At 44.2% G+C, this 15,369-nt stretch overlaps 2 protein-coding genes across 5 annotated transcripts in view; one reads left to right on the top strand and one right to left on the bottom strand.

Annotated features, from left to right (window-relative positions):
- MGST2 (microsomal glutathione S-transferase 2) overlaps positions 1-15,369 on the bottom strand; it is a 75,061-nt gene that overhangs the window by 5,519 nt on the left and 54,173 nt on the right. The window contains exon 6 of one of the 4 annotated variants that reach the window (XM_030816176.1): positions 5,921-6,256. The exons of the other annotated variants lie outside the window; for them this stretch is intronic. The gene's annotated coding sequence lies outside the window, so the exon portion shown is untranslated. Of the gene's footprint in view, positions 1-5,920; positions 6,257-15,369 lie in introns of those variants that run through there. 4 annotated transcript variants of the gene reach the window in all.
- Positions 1-15,369, top strand: part of MAML3 (mastermind like transcriptional coactivator 3) — a 440,643-nt gene that overhangs the window by 421,067 nt on the left and 4,207 nt on the right. Inside the window, exons 3-4 of the mRNA XM_003258131.4 lie at positions 5,652-5,903; positions 10,483-10,567. Coding sequence (XP_003258179.2) covers positions 5,652-5,903; positions 10,483-10,567 — 337 coding nt within the window. The remainder of the gene's footprint in view (positions 1-5,651; positions 5,904-10,482; positions 10,568-15,369) is intronic.

Here is a 15,369-nt window from a genome sequence, read left to right as displayed (position 1 = left end):
TCATGTTAGCTTTCACCTCTGATACATACTTCCGCCTTCTCAAACTTACTAATAAAACTTTCAATAGTATCTTTGCAGGAGAAAGCCTCTGGATTCTGGTGAGAGGTTGGATGTAGCTATCTTTTGATATATACAATTTAGTCGAAATCCCACTTGGGCTAAAGATTCCTTCCTTTAAAAAAATTTTTTTTTTTACTTGACCTAATTCAGTGAGTGAGTGAGTGTGTGTGTCTGAAAAGCACAGGTTTTCTGGGGCATCCTTTTTGTTTATGCATTGATTTATTTTTACTCTTTCCTGCCACGAACACTCCTCATCTCTGTCCTCGTGTCCTTCCCAGCCACTAACACACACGATGTGGCGGGGCCTGGGAAATGCGCCCGCCAGAGCACACCGCAGCCTCGCGGGCTCCCGAGCGGCGCGCGCGGGCCGAGGACCTCCAGGGCCCCTCGCGGGTCTCCCGAGCGCCGCCGCGCCGCGCCGCCCCTTCCCGCGCCCGGGACCGCCTCGTGGGCTTCTTTGTTAGGGCCGCCTGCGCCGAGAGGCAGTCTAGGTCCTGCCGGGGACGCACGGGCCCCACTCCTGACTTCCTAGCCGGAGTCGCCTAAGGACTTGTAAGCATATAGGCTCGAGTCGAGAGGCTAAATTAGGCCCCAGGGGACTTTTTCAATAGAACCCTAAATTTCATTTAGGTTGTTCGTAGGCCAAGCGATTGCAAGGACTCTGGGCCGAAGCAGCGGTGCCGGGCCGACCCGAGGCTCGCTCCTTATCGCCCCCTCCCCGCGCCGGCTTTGTGCAGCTGGGGTCCTGGAACCCAGTCCCTCCCGGGCTGTCGGCCCTGGGATCTGGTGTCCGCCACCCTCCCCCCCCGGAGGTCGCCACTGCCCCCCTACCCCACTCCCAGCCCTTCCGTTTCCTTCCACGTACCCTTCCCGCGCCCTCCCCCACCTGAATTCTCCCTCCCCTCTGGCTGGAAGAAAAGTCAGTAATAAGAAACCAGTTCAGTGTCAGTCGGAGGAGGGGGGTAGATAACCCCAGAGATACACGGCAATGGAGAGAGAACTCATTTTGTGTAAAGAGGGCCTGGAGTCACCAGGGAATTCCTGGATTGTCTCAGGCTGTCGTGTGTGATGTCCATCACGCCGTGCGAACACCATCTGCTCGGTATTATGCTCTCAGTTGCCAGGCTACCTGCTGTACGCAGTAACACTTGACTGCCTGGCTCCACGTTCGCAGCGCTCGCCCAGACGCGCGGGGCGGGGGCCGCGGAGGGGCGGGCGGGAGCCCTGATTAAGCCATCTGCGAGGGGAGGGGCGCGGGCGCAGCGGCGGCCGGGCGCGAGGCCGGGCTGACACCACCATCTGCTGGGGCGCGGGAAGAACGGCAGCTGCTCTGCGTTCCCCCGGCGAGGGACGCCTGGAAAAGGCTGAAGCCCTGGGCGTCCTGAAGCCCGTTATCCACGGGGTCCCCGTCACCCCAGCCTCCTCGCTGCCGGCCGTCTTTTGTGATTCCCTGCTCTTTGGTTCGCCGCCAGCAACGCTGGCCCCTCTCACCCAAACACTATGCATGTTCTTGAAAACACTTCAGAAAAATAAAGCTTCCCTACGCACAGATTTATAAATAAACAGCTGGCTGTTCTTGGGGGATATTTTTACCACAACTGTTTTTTGAAGTCGAAAACTGCCTGTTTGGGGGAGGTAAGGGTGCTTTTGACACCTCCTGCCTCACTCTAGCCTTTAGAAAATTGCTGAGATCTTTTCCCTGGAGGGGAAGATATGTAAAACAGGTTCGTTGGTTTTGATTTCTGTCTCCTCCTTTTATTTTACTGAAGAGTGAGAGGGTTGGGCGAGTAATGAAGATCTATGTAGCCAGTTGGATTTTTGAGGGGAAGAAACTGTGTTAAGATTCTTGGGAGAAGCAAGGGATGTCGTTGGGCAAGGAGTGGATTGGAGAACAAGCCAGTAATTACAACTAAAAATACTGCATCATTTGGCTTCAAGGCATTACATTTCGCATGACGAAAGCTCAGCCTGGTTTTCTCTAATGGCACAACACAGTGTGTGTCCTTCTTAGAAACAAGAGCAGTGGCTTGAAATCCTGAAATTTGACAGACTATTTCTCATTAAGCCCTCTGAGACTGGAGGTTAAAAGAAGCCATGTATTACGAAACAGTTAGTGGCCTCGGCCAGCTTAATGTATAAGGCAAGTCACTGAGTACATCTTCACACTTCGAAATACACCTCAGAGTCGGGGGCTGTAGGTGTCTCTCATCCACTGTTGAATGCCGCAGAGCTTGTTGGGAAAGTACTAAAGATGTTTCATATGGAAGGCAGTCGTTTAAGAATGCACATAGTGGCTGGAAGCAGTGGCTCATGCTTGTAATACTAACATTTTGGGAGGCCAAGGTAGGAGGATTGTCTGAGGCCAGGAGTTCAAGACCAGCCTGGGCAACACAATAAAACCCCCATCTATACAAAGAATTTAAAAATTATTAGGGCATGGTGGCGTACACCTGTAGTCCCCCACCTACTCAGGAGGCTGAGGCAGGAGGATTGCTTGAGCCCAGGAGTTGGAGGTTGCAGTGAGCTATGATCATACCATTGCACCCCAGCCTGGGCAATGGAGTGAAACCCTGTCTCTAAAAAATAATAATAAAATAATACATACAGCCCTTCCTGCCTGTAGGTCTTCAGTGAGAAGCCTGAAGGCAAAACCTCTGGGAGGGAATTATTTGGGGGAAATATATAATCCTATCCCTTTGGAAGGGTTTTTTTTTTCACACTGTGCTTTTGAAGTATTTCTTTTTGGCCCAGGAAGACACGGGCAAAAAGTGGTTTGATGTATCATCGTCACCCCATTTGCCTCTCTCTTTCTTTTCCCAGTGGAGAGGAGGCTGGGAAAGCAACACTTCTTCACTCCTTACTACTTCCCCAGCTGTGGGGGCTGCTCACACAGGACAAGCATATCTCAAAGTGCACAGAGATAAACAGGGCCATCCCAGACCAACCCTCTCAAAAAATCAAGCTGAAGAAAACTTTATCTTCCCTTGGGCCTCATTTTCTTTCCAACTCTCCTTATCAAAACTGGAAAGTATCAAATATACTGAGACAGAAAAAACAAACTACATATCTGCATTTTTGCTGATTGGCTGTTTATATGTCAGTGTGAATTCATTTGTTAAAAGTGTAAAGACAATCAGCCATTTGTCCCTAAAGGTGCCAAGAAACAGCTTTATTTCACTGGAAGGAAGGGCTTGGAAAACAGGTAGCAAATGTTTGGGGGAAAAGGGAAGACCCTGAAATATCTAGGCCCCTGCAAGGGTTAGTCCTGAAGTAAACTTTTTGGTAGCACAAAGCTTCCTGGCATCTTTTAGAATAAGATCTTTTTATTAACATCCAAAATATTTCCTAGCTGTCTTTGTGTATGTATAGAGAAAATACACAAAGGCAAAACGTCTTATTAATTTCAGCTACAGCATTTACACATAAAAAATAGAACGCAGTGCACTTATGAGAGACACACTATATAGGTCTACAGGCTGTTCTTAGGTGCACACTTAACACCATGAAGACACGCCTGGGAGAGGCCTGAGCTGATAGGAATACTGAATTGAGAATCAAAATTAGCGTTCTGCTTACTCATGTAACCAAATACCACCTGTACCCCCATAACTTATGGAAAAATTTTTTAAAAATTTAAGTTAATTTTTTTAAAAAAGTAAAGACAAGCTATCTGTTACAAAAAAAAAAAAAAAATAACGTTCTAGTTCTGCTAGTTCTGTGTCTTCCATTCATTGATTGTGTGACCTAGGCTACTGCACGAACAAACCAGAGCTTCTTGGGCGATTGTTTCTAGGGTAAAAGGAGTAGCATTTTGGTTTGGTTTGGTTTTTGTTTGTTTTGCTATTTTGTTTTGTTTGGAGGGAAGAAGAGCAACTGAAGATGCAGTTGAGGTCAGTCATAGTAGTGAGGGAAGCCTGCATGGTTCTACAGCACACCACAGAAGGAAGGAGGAACACAAGCCCAAGCCATAGGGAATCAAATCCAGGATGGTCTCTCTAGGAGAGACAGAGAGAAACTTCACCTATTTGCTTTGAGGAAAAAACTGCCAATATGTTTAACGGTATCTGCAGTGGAAAGGCAATAAAGTAAAAAGAAGAAAAATATTAAAATCCCATTTGGATTTAAAAATTTTTAAATGATAGAGTTGTTCACATTTGCTTCTTACTATTTAGGTCTCATAATAGTGCTTCACAAAATGACTGTGAATATCCTTATATGTGTGCCCATTTAATCTGTGTCAGCTTCTCCATGTTCACATTAATTACGTGAAATTTTAATGAGGTAGAAGGAATTTCTGTAGAATGTTCAGACCATACTTGCCACTGCTAGGTAGTCTTGGTAGAAAAAATAGGAAAGGAAGTGACTAGAAATTGAATCTGGGCCACACACCTATTCTTCCCATTCACTGTTTTCCCGTAATAGTCTACACTGTCCAGCTCAGAGCATAAACTTCGCCTTTGAGCACATTCTCCATGTAGTCACCTGGGCTGTGTGGAATTAGGTCTTTACCACTTGACCTCCTCTTCCCTAAGGACCAGTCCTTAAAAGTTGCCATCATTCGACTGACTGACATATAATTATAGAATCAAGAGACCCAATCCAACACCCCATGTTTAAATTATCCCAGACATAGAAGACTCAATTCTAATTTTTTTTTTTTTTTTTTTTTTTGAGACAGAGTCTCACTCTGTCGCCCAGGCTGGAGGGCAGTGGCGCGATCTCGGCTCACTGCAACCTCCGCCTCCTGGGTTCAAGCAATTCTCTGCCTTAGCTTCCCGAGTAGCTGGGATTACAGGCGCCCGCCACCATGTCCGGCTAATTTTTTTTTTTTTTTTTTTTTTTTTTTAGTAGAGACAGGGTTTCACCATCTTGGCCAAGATGGTCTCGAACTGACCTCGTGATCCACCCAAAGTACTGGGATTACAGGCCACTGCGCCCGGCCGACTCAATTCTATTTTTAAAGATATTAGGAGATGACATAGCTTTGGTCAGTGCAAAACATTCCCAGTTCTCACCATCAACAACTCTGGCCAGGAGGATTTTTCTTTTTGACATATATCTAAGCTCTCAAATGTTGCAACTCGTTAGAATTCCATCAAATATCAGATCTGTTGATTAACAAATTCCTGCAGTTTTCTGCAAATGTCCCTCCTACTTGCAAAGAATACGTCCATTTTGGCCAAGTAGACAGTAAGAAATAAGGATTAACAGGTGAGGTCAGGATGTCTCTCGTGTTCCAGACTTTGGGTGAGCTCAGCCTGAGGGCTTATTCCCTTTCCTTGGAGGAACACAGGATGTTAGTTGAAAATCCAGTCCATATGCAATAGTCAGTCCCATCCGAAACAGACTGGACTTGGCCTTGGAATTCCCAGAGCCATGCTCTCTTACTGTCCCTTGTGGCCTCTCTCATTCTACTCAGGTAAGGTCGGGTTTGAAGCTACTTTCATGGAAATGCAATGCGTGCCACTCAAAAACCCTCTAGTCCATAAGCTGGGACTTCTGCCCCGTTCTCTTTTTCCAGGGGCTTCCCTTCAAACGGCAGTGAATCTCCATGGGGAATCCCTGCATCTCTCTCTCTCTTGTCTTCCCAGGAGCAGCATCCGGTTGGACTTCCCCGAACCACAGGCCCCATGCAGTCCTCTGTGCCCCCAGGCTCAGGTGGCATGGTCTCAGGAGCCAGTCCCGCAGGCCCCAGCTTCCTGGGCAGCCAGCCCCAAGCAGCCATCATGAAGCAGATGCTCATTGATCAGCGGGCCCAGTTGATGGAGCAGCAGAAGCAACAGTTCCTGCGGGAGCAAAGGCAGCAGCAGCAGCAGCAGCAGCAGCAGATTTTGGCAGAACAGGTAACATGCCCCTTGGCATGATTCATTCATTCAGCAAGCACTTATTCAGCACCTGCCTGCTGCCTGTGAGGAAGTGGCAGTTCACATCCTCTGTCAAGATGCTCACGGTCTAGTATTTCCCAGGATCACAAGAGAACCTGAAGAATTTAGACCTTTCAATTAGTTAGGGTTTTTCCTATAATGAATTAATTTGTTCTTAAAAGACAGGCCCCAGCCATCAATTTGAAGGCCTGTGTGCCAGAGACATTTCTTTGATTCAAGTCTGACTCCTTTTCTTCTGATTTCTGGTACGGGGTCTGTGTAATCAGCACATGGCGGGGACTGTCTCACATGCTCCATAAGCCGTAATATTTCTAGCTTGAAGAAAAAAATAATAATTCAGAGAACTCTGTTTCTTAGAGGAAATTGACAGGAGGAGGAATTGAGGAGAATTCTATAGAATGGGTAATGAACAATGGATCGGGAACAATAGCAGAACAATAAGGCCTGCAGAACTACCTGGAAACCTGAACTCTGGGTCACACACAGGGTGCAAACTTAAGAAAACTCCCCACAGCTTTTAAAACAGCTCGGGAAATCTGTGAGTTAAAGGAAAGCCTAACACAAATACAGCTTTACCTTAGGCATCTTTGTCCACCCTCGCCCTATAATTCCTCAGCTTTGAGAGAAAGCCTTCCCTGCAGACTGCTCCTGTAGGTTTCAATTTGTTTTGTTTTTAGAGATGCCCATACCTGACTTAGCATTATCCTAGGGAAAGGCCTGAGGCTGTCCACAAGAGATCCCCAGGCAGCTTCTGTGGGGGTCTGCACAGAGAATCTTGCACAGCAGGCTGTTTCTTATAGGAGGTGTGAGGTTGTCATATAAAGCTGAAGGCCCAACATAGGTCTGCCTCACAGTTATCCTTCTAGAATGTTCCTGATAGGGTCAGAATTTTGTAAATTTTTTTCTTAAAGAAATAGAGACGGGGTCTCACTATGTTGACCAGGCTGGTCTCAAACTCCTGGCCTCAAGTGACCCTCCCATCTCAGCCTCCCAAAGTGCTAGGACTACAGATGTGAGCCACCATGCCCTGCCAGAATTTTGCAACTTTACTAAGCATCCACCACCGCGTATCCTGTGTAGGACACAGGCCCATTGAGGTCCCTATTAACCAAGAACAGCAGTTCAAAGTAACACCAGGCATCTCCCAAAGAGAAAAATTATACTGCTGAGCACAGTTCACTTATGTTCCCTTTTTTTTTTTTTTTTTTTTTTTTGCTTTTGTTCCTGAACAGCTGTGTAATTATCTCCCTTTTTACCAAGGTCAGTCAGCTGCCTGGCAGCTATTGTACAAACAAACCTCTATCCCTCTCACCTACATAAGGTGTGCGACAAGGAGCCATGCTAATCTCTCTCAGGCAGTGATAAATGGAGCTGCCGAGGGCAGCTGGGCTCTGTAAATCCTCTCCTCAGCCAATCCCAGGAAATCTCAGGTGTGCCTGATGTTTTGAGTGATGGCTTTTGATATGTGTGCTGTGACCAAAGACACAAAGAAGGCCCAGGGCAAGCAGGCAGAGCTCAGCTGTGCAGCCCAGGGGTGTTCCCACACGGTGAGGCCAGCTCGGCCCTGGGGAGCACAGGGCGTGGGAAGAGTGTGAGAAGAGACACGTCAAGATGATGCCCCTAGACAAGGAGGTGAGAGGTCAGGGGAGACCCCTCAGAATCCAGAGCATGGAGAGAGCTGGGGCTTCTTGGGAAAGACAAGGGAAATGGGAAGCCGTGACCTGCGGATCATTCCATGGCAACTGTGTGTACCAAAAGATGATAAGGGATGAGGGGAGGATCACTTTCCTCAGGGCCAGGATTTGTCCATTCTTTTGCATGTGATGTGATTTTGGAAAAACCACTAACTTCCCTCTTCATCTGCCAGATTAGGTTTTAATAATTTCAGAGCCTCATGTAGCTGCTTTAAGGATCACATAAGATCATGTGTGTAAAATGTTTTGGAAGCTGTATGTGCTGCACACATGTATGTGGGGGCCTGTCACGTGGCCCTGGTGTCAGCGAATGTCATGTGAGAGCTGCAGCCACATGGCCCAGCCAGGTCAGTGGAGCATCTTGCCTGTACCTGAAGAGGATACAGATTTAGTGCAAGTTGTCCAAGTGCAGATCTACGAGGAGTAAGTGCTCAACTTTTTTTTTTTTTTTTTTTTTTTTTTTTTGAGACACGGTCTCGCTTTGTCACCCAGGCTGGAGTGCAGTGGCATGATCTCGGCTCACTGCAACCTCTGCCTCACGAGCTCAAGCAATCTTCCCACCTCAGCCTCCAGAGTAGCTGGGACCACAGGCAAACACCATCACGCCTGGCTAATTTTTGTATTTTTAGTGGAGATGGGGTTTCACCATGTTGGCCAGGCTGGTCTTGAACTCCTGGGCTCAAGCAATCTGCCTGCCTCGGCCTCCCAAGGTGCTGGGGTTACAGGTGTGAGCCACGGCACCCGGCCAGCTCTCAGTTTTTTGTTTTGAGAGTGAATACTGCCAGATCAACACCAATCTTGGTTGCTGCAGCATTGAAAGTGTCCTCACACTTTGGATTTTGGAAACAGATTTTGGGTTTCCTGAAAGGACATGTGAGGGAAAACAGAAAGATTTGGGATCTTACATATTTGGGGAAACTTTAAAATGATTCTCAGTAGACTTGGCAATCAGAGCAAAGCAGGTTGAAAGTAGGCATGAATTCACATTTAATGCCGTATTCTCAAAAAGTGCAAAGCACATCACCTCTCATCCATTCACAAAGGTTAGACAGAACTTACAAACATTCTAGATCATGAAGTCCCATCATTTTACAAATGAGGAACTGAGGTTATGTGAGGAAACTGAGCTTATGTGATTTATATGAGATCACAGAGCTAGAGAGAGACAGAGCCAGGATGGAACTGAGGACTCCTGATTCCTGACTCCAGGATACACCCTCAGTCCCCCACAGGCTGCCAGGGGCTCATTCCTAGTCATAAGTGGGACAGTTAAATTCTTATATTATATGGGAAGTTTGACTGAGGAGAAGCTGTTAAATGCTCAACTTACTCTCAATAATGCCCTTCTATTGCTGCCTAAAAGATTTGCGTGGTTTCTTGTCTACACTTTAATGGTCTACACAATCAATTAATTTCAACAGTTTTCTGTAGAACATTATGGTAGGCACCACGGGATGGGGTCAACAAGTCAGAGGCTGTTTTTTTCTTTGGTTGCCAGAATACTGGCTGGCCTTGTAGAGAAAGAGAAAAAGAAAATTATAGAGCAGCCCAGGAACAAACACAAGAGAAAAAACTGAAATAAACACAGGCGTTAAGAAGTGGTCAGTGTGTGTTGTTTTTATAATGAACACTCTAAAGAACAGGGACCTTGTTGTATATTCTTTATAGCCCTTGCAGATGAAAGGTACTTGATGAATATTCAGCAGCTGCAGGGAGCAGGTTAAACAGCATCCCGAAGGTCACACAAGCTACTTGACGGCAGACCTAGAACTAAAACCTCTTTCTCTGCTCTTTCTGCATCACTCTTATTTTCTTTCCCTTTGCACATACAGCACGATAATGATGATAGCCTTCCCAGTATATTGGTAGCAACACTAGCAATGCAGCATCCCCATGAGTGGAAGAAGAAAGACTAAAATGCAGGCCTCCTGGTTCGCTGGTATATGTGGAATCCCACATGGTTTCCTCAAAGCAGTAAATGCTGAATAGTTTACATGTAGAGATGTATTTTACAGGCAGTGTGGCTTCATGGGAATAAGATTAGCCTTTTTTGTATAACCCCTGAGGATCTCATCTTCCTATGCCCAAAGCATCCACTTAGGTCGTTAAAAAGCAGTTGCTTGTCCCTTTGAACTCAGTCCCCACAGCGCTAAGGAAAGCATGCAGGCTGATGTTGAGCAGTCCACGTCAAAACCCCTTCCCGCAGCACGCATTCTTCATGAGCCAGCAAGTCCACACATCAGAAATACACACAGATGTCCACCAAAGGCATGTGCGGGAATGTTCATAGCAGTCACATTCGAAACACAAAAAACTAGAAATACCAAAGGTGACATCACTAGTAGAATGAGTAAATAAATTATGTTATATTCATATGATGGAATACTATCCAACAGTGAGAATGAACAAGCAACAAGAATTCACATCCACATGGATGAATCTCACAAATACAGTGGTGAATGCAAGAAGCCAGACACAAAAGCAGCATCATGTGAATCCTTTTCTGCAAAGTACAAAGGCAGACATAACTGCTCTATGTTGTTAAAAGTTAGGACAGTGATGCCCATGGGTCAAGGGAGGGTGATGACTGGAAGGGGCACGAGGGGCTCCTGGCAGCGTTCTGTTTCTTGATGTGGGGGCTGGTGGCCCTGAGTGTGTTCGTTTTGTGAAAACCTACCTGACTGTATCCTTAGACTTTGTGCACTTGCCTGTATGCATATGATTCTTCAACACAAAATTTAGTTTTGGGGAAAACACTACCTTCCTCGGAACTGCTAGGATATTGAATTGTGTGCTTGCTCCTTGTCTCACCTCTCCACCCCTCTTGTGTTCTGTCGTTCTAGCAGTTGCAGCAATCACATCTACCCCGGCAGCACCTCCAGCCACAGCGGAATCCATACCCAGTGCAACAGGTCAATCAGTTTCAAGGTGAGGCCAGTGCAACCTCTGTCATTTTATACCTTCCAGTGGTGAAGCGTAAGTGAATGTATAGCCAGAGGCATTGCCTTACATGCTGTATTTGTGTCCAGAAAATACTTAAAATATGTAACTACTGGTAGGTTAAAAGTACTAACCAATCAGAATGGATTCCTAGAGGCCTCCTGTTGTGCCAGGCATTAACCTTTCGGTCACTGAGTCACAGAGAGGTTCTAGAAGGCACAGGGAACGGTCAGGGTAGCTATCGGAGTTGGGACTAGAACAGCTGTTCTTTACCAAAGGTACATAGTATTGCAATAGTTTAACAACCAGTAAAGATATACTGGTGCCTGTTGGCTCCATATCAACTTTATGTTTAGATCGTCATCTTAGTGACTACAGGGGCAAAAATCTTGGGCCACATCTTTTTTGCTTATCCCAGCAGGTCACCTGATCAAAGCCCTTACCTCTAAAGCTGAAGTGGAAGAATCTGGCTTGCAACAACCACTAGTCTCTGCTGAATGTAGAAGACAAATAGGGCCTTGAGGCTGATTGAACTGATCCTGTAGCCATTTGCAGGAATCCTAAATCATGACCCAGTAGCAGTGGGCGCACTGTATGTCAGTGTTGGCACTCCTTTATAAATGTGGAAGGCCCACTCAAATATGAAACCCTTCCATCTCTAACAGAGCCCTTGGCCGGGTGCAGTGACTCACGCCTATAATCCTAGCACTTTGGGAGGCTGAGGCGGATGGATCACTTGAGGCCAGGAGTTCAAGACCAGCCTGGCCAACATAGCAAAACCCCGTCTCTACTAAAAATGCAAAAAATTAGCCGGGAGTGGTGGTGCATGCCTGTAATCCCAGTTACTCGGGAGGTTGAGGCACAAGAATCACTTGAACCCAGGAGGCGGAGGTTGCAGTAAGCCGAGATCGCACCACTGCACTCCAGCCTGGGCAACAGAGCAAGACTCTGTCTCAAAAAAAAAAAAAAGACTCTTGAGGGTCTTATATGGGGTGAAGAAAATAGCCTGAGGAGCCTTCCTAATCTTATCCACAGGAGTTTTCAGGGGGCTACAGGGGTCACCTAGCAGCGGAAATCCTAATCCCATTCTCTGCCCATTTTGTGGGATCTAGATCAATATGTCCTAGCTTCTCAAAAGTTACCTGTTCCTTTAAGAGTCTGCAAAAAGCTATGAAGTCTCTTGCACAGAAACATATAATATGTAAATATACAAACTTTTATATAATTTCACAAGTATCCCTGAACTTTATCAATAGACTGGGTGAAAAATTTCTGATCTTAACTCTTCAGATTGCAACACACAAGGTTATTGAAAACAACTTAGTGGGTCACAACCAACATTTTTAAAAGGAAATACAACAGAAATTACCAGAGCATATCAGAGACTTTTCTTTCTGTTTTAAACCCACATGTATATATCCTGGATCATGAACTGTGAGCTGTAGTTTACAGTCTGAAAGCCATTGATATTTACTGACAGATCACATTGAAGATCACCTGTAAAAATACTGGGTCTTGAGTAGCTACCACTCCCTTCCACTTCCGGGATGCTTATATCACATTAGATCCTTTGGCCTTGACACATTTGGCCTTGACACAGGGAAGGACAAAAGTAATTGAGTTATCCACAGGTGTTCTGTGCACTAAATCAGTGCCAGTGGTTTTTGAAGAATTATGTTTCTGACTTTGCCATGGGTAGCTTCGGAAGAGTGGGGACTAGTCATCATTACATATAGTTGTTGTTGCAGATACAGAGCCCAGCTTTATATCTGTAGTTCTCAAACTTTAGCCGCACTGAAAGCACCAACAGAGCTTATTAAAACGCACACAGTGTTTCTGATTCAGTAAGTCTGAAGCTGGGCCTGAGAATCTGCATTTTTTGCAAGTTCCCAGGAATCACTGATTTGGCTAGCTAGGGAACCACGCTTGAGAGCTGCTGCATTATATTATCAACTAATTAAAAACATAAAAGCTGATACACCCAGCATAATGTCTCTTGAGTTTTCCAGGTTCATAACTCATGTATTATTTGTGAGGGAAAAGGGAGCCACCACAATTTAATAATTCCCCTATGTTACAGAACATAGACACATACTTATATGAGCTATTCTGAATATTTTGGGTCCAGTTAAAAACGTCTATTCCAGGCAGGTGCAGTGGCTCACTCCTGTAATCCCAGCACTTTGGGAGGCCAAGGCGGGCAGGTCACCTGAGGTCGGGAGTTCGAGACCAGCCTGACCAACATGGAGAAACCCTGTCTCTACTAAAAATACAAAAAATTAGCCAGGTGTAGTGGCGCATGCCTGTAATCCCAGCTACTCCAGAGGCTGGGGCAGGAGAATTGCTTAAACTCAGGAAGCAGAGGTTGTAGTGAGCCAAGATCGTGCCATTGCACTCCAGCCTGGGCAACAAGAGCAAAACCCTGTCTCAGAAAAAAGAAACAAAACCACAGAGACAAAAAAATTAAAGTCACCTGAAATCCCACCATCCAGAGATAATCAATCCTATTCTTTTGTTTCTATATAAATAGACACCCACAAAAATTGGGATTGTACTGTACATGGGTTTTTGTAGCTGACTTTTCCACTTAACAGATCCTGATGTTATTCTTGTTTATACTTCAGAAGCAAATTATTTCGCACTCATATAGATACGATATCATCCTCAACCAATAAGATACTATTTTCTTTGGAGGTGAGAGAGAATTCACCTTTGGGGCTAAGTTAGAAAGAAATGGCTGATCACTTTGCATTTTCTATTCATGACGTGGAACATGGTTCAGTAGAGAATACTATCAATAAAGCCAGTATGACATTTTAGGGTCCTTGAACTGATTGGTTTGAGATATATAATTTGTTTTACTATCTTCAGTATTTTCATGTGTTTACAGACACCCTAGATAGCATGATGTTATGCATCTGGGAAAATAGCAAACTGAAAAATATGCATTATCATTCTTTCTTGGAGAGAAGTTTTGTTAGGTATAACTTGCATGAGAACCTATCCCATACGCTCACCATTATACATTTCAAAGGTCTTAAATGACTGTCTTTCCCTCATTAAGTTCTGGATCTCTGGGCAATGTTACATGGCTATGGGGAAATGCTTATTTTTTTCACAAATACAGGCTTCTTGTGAGTGAAAATAGAACATAGACTTTTTTAGGAAAAAGTTGGATACTATCATCTCTATTTGAATATACAAGATTTTCTTGGACATTGTGATGTTAACCAGAAGACAAGAAAATTAGACTACGGTGTCTCACAATAATATCTGTTTTAGACCAAAAAAAGAAAAAGAAAACATAATCTGTTGTTTAACACATGTAGTAATCAGGTAAAGACAAGTTAATTCCTTGGATACATCTGAATTTTTTTCCTTTGTATATTTAAAATCACAGAAGGCATAAAACTAGGTTAATAAAAGTCTTTTTATTTCTCATAGGTGAAAAAGAATGTGGTGATTGCTGATTTTAAAATGCCTTTTAAAAATAAGAATTACGTCAAGATAGTGCAGTCATTTACACTAAATAAAAATAAAGGTTGGCTTGGATTAATGTATCACTGCCTATTAAAAGGCATTGTAACATTTCTGCCCTCTAAAGAAAGGAGCCTATTTCTCATTCACAAAATTATTCCAGACAGTATCCAGTCCTTTAACATATCCATTATAAATATACCCCAAAATGGCCAAATTATAGATGTCCTTTCATCTATTTCTAGCAGCCCATCAGACTGTTTATATTAAATTTGGGTCTATCCAATCAATCTCTGACTCAGCAATATTTTTCCCTTAAACTTTTTTTGTAAACAACTCAATAACCCACTTCACCACAGTTGATCTTATTGGCCATGCAGTCGATAAAAATTTAGTCGTTAAGGTCACAAAACTTCATGACAAGTTTACAAGTTGCAGTATATACTACCTTCCAGTGTTTTACTAGGAACTTTTGATTTTTCAAAAAATCACTTAGATATAATGAAGCTTAAAAAAATATATGAAAACATTTCTAGGGATTTCCCCCAGATCTTTCAGGTTTCCTGATAGAAACCATTTCATTTTTCAATGCAGTATGATACTGATCTCAAGCCACAAAAACTTGAGACATAATCAAAATTCCAGTAATTTTCTTTCTTAAAGAAAGGAAGAAAATGTGGAGACATATTTGCAGCCCAGAAATCAATAGCCACATCAGGAAGACAAAAACATGCTTCAGTTATCTACCAGGGTGCCAGGTTGAACTAGGTTAGACTATTCTCATCTGGTTTCTCATCACAGTTCCAGGTGGGATCAAATTTGCTTAGAATATTGACTGGCTCCCATGCTGCACCTTCTTTAAATGTCCAGGAAAAAAACTATTTTTCTTCTTCTCATAGACTCAATCATTAGCAGGGACATAGAAAAATCCATTTTTGTGCACCTCCTAGATCTTTGCAACATTGACTGGTGTTCTACTGGCAACATTTCCATTCTCTTGGCTGTTTGGAAATTTCCTGGTAACATGTAAAGAAGGACTCACTCAAATGCCTAATTAAGGTTGAATGACTTGGTGTGGACACTCTGGCCACCTTTTAAACAGCGTTATTAAAATTGTGTTAGCAGTTTGCTGAGAGAAATAGTCGTTGCCGATTTGAAGGAATGGACTTCGCTGTAGAAATGCATAAAGTTTATGGCCAAGTCACACGTAGCAGGATGATTTCTTTTTCTAGCTCAGGAAGCTGGCCAGTTTGCAATGACATGTTATGATTCAGAGAATCTGGAGCATGTTGAAATCTACAGAGTGGATCCAA

Source organism: Nomascus leucogenys, chromosome 7b (assembly GCF_006542625.1).
Source record: "Nomascus leucogenys isolate Asia chromosome 7b, Asia_NLE_v1, whole genome shotgun sequence".
Lineage (NCBI taxonomy): Eukaryota > Metazoa > Chordata > Mammalia > Primates > Hylobatidae > Nomascus > Nomascus leucogenys.
Note: the sequence above shows the minus strand (reverse complement) of the source record. Positions and strands in the feature narration are given on the sequence as shown.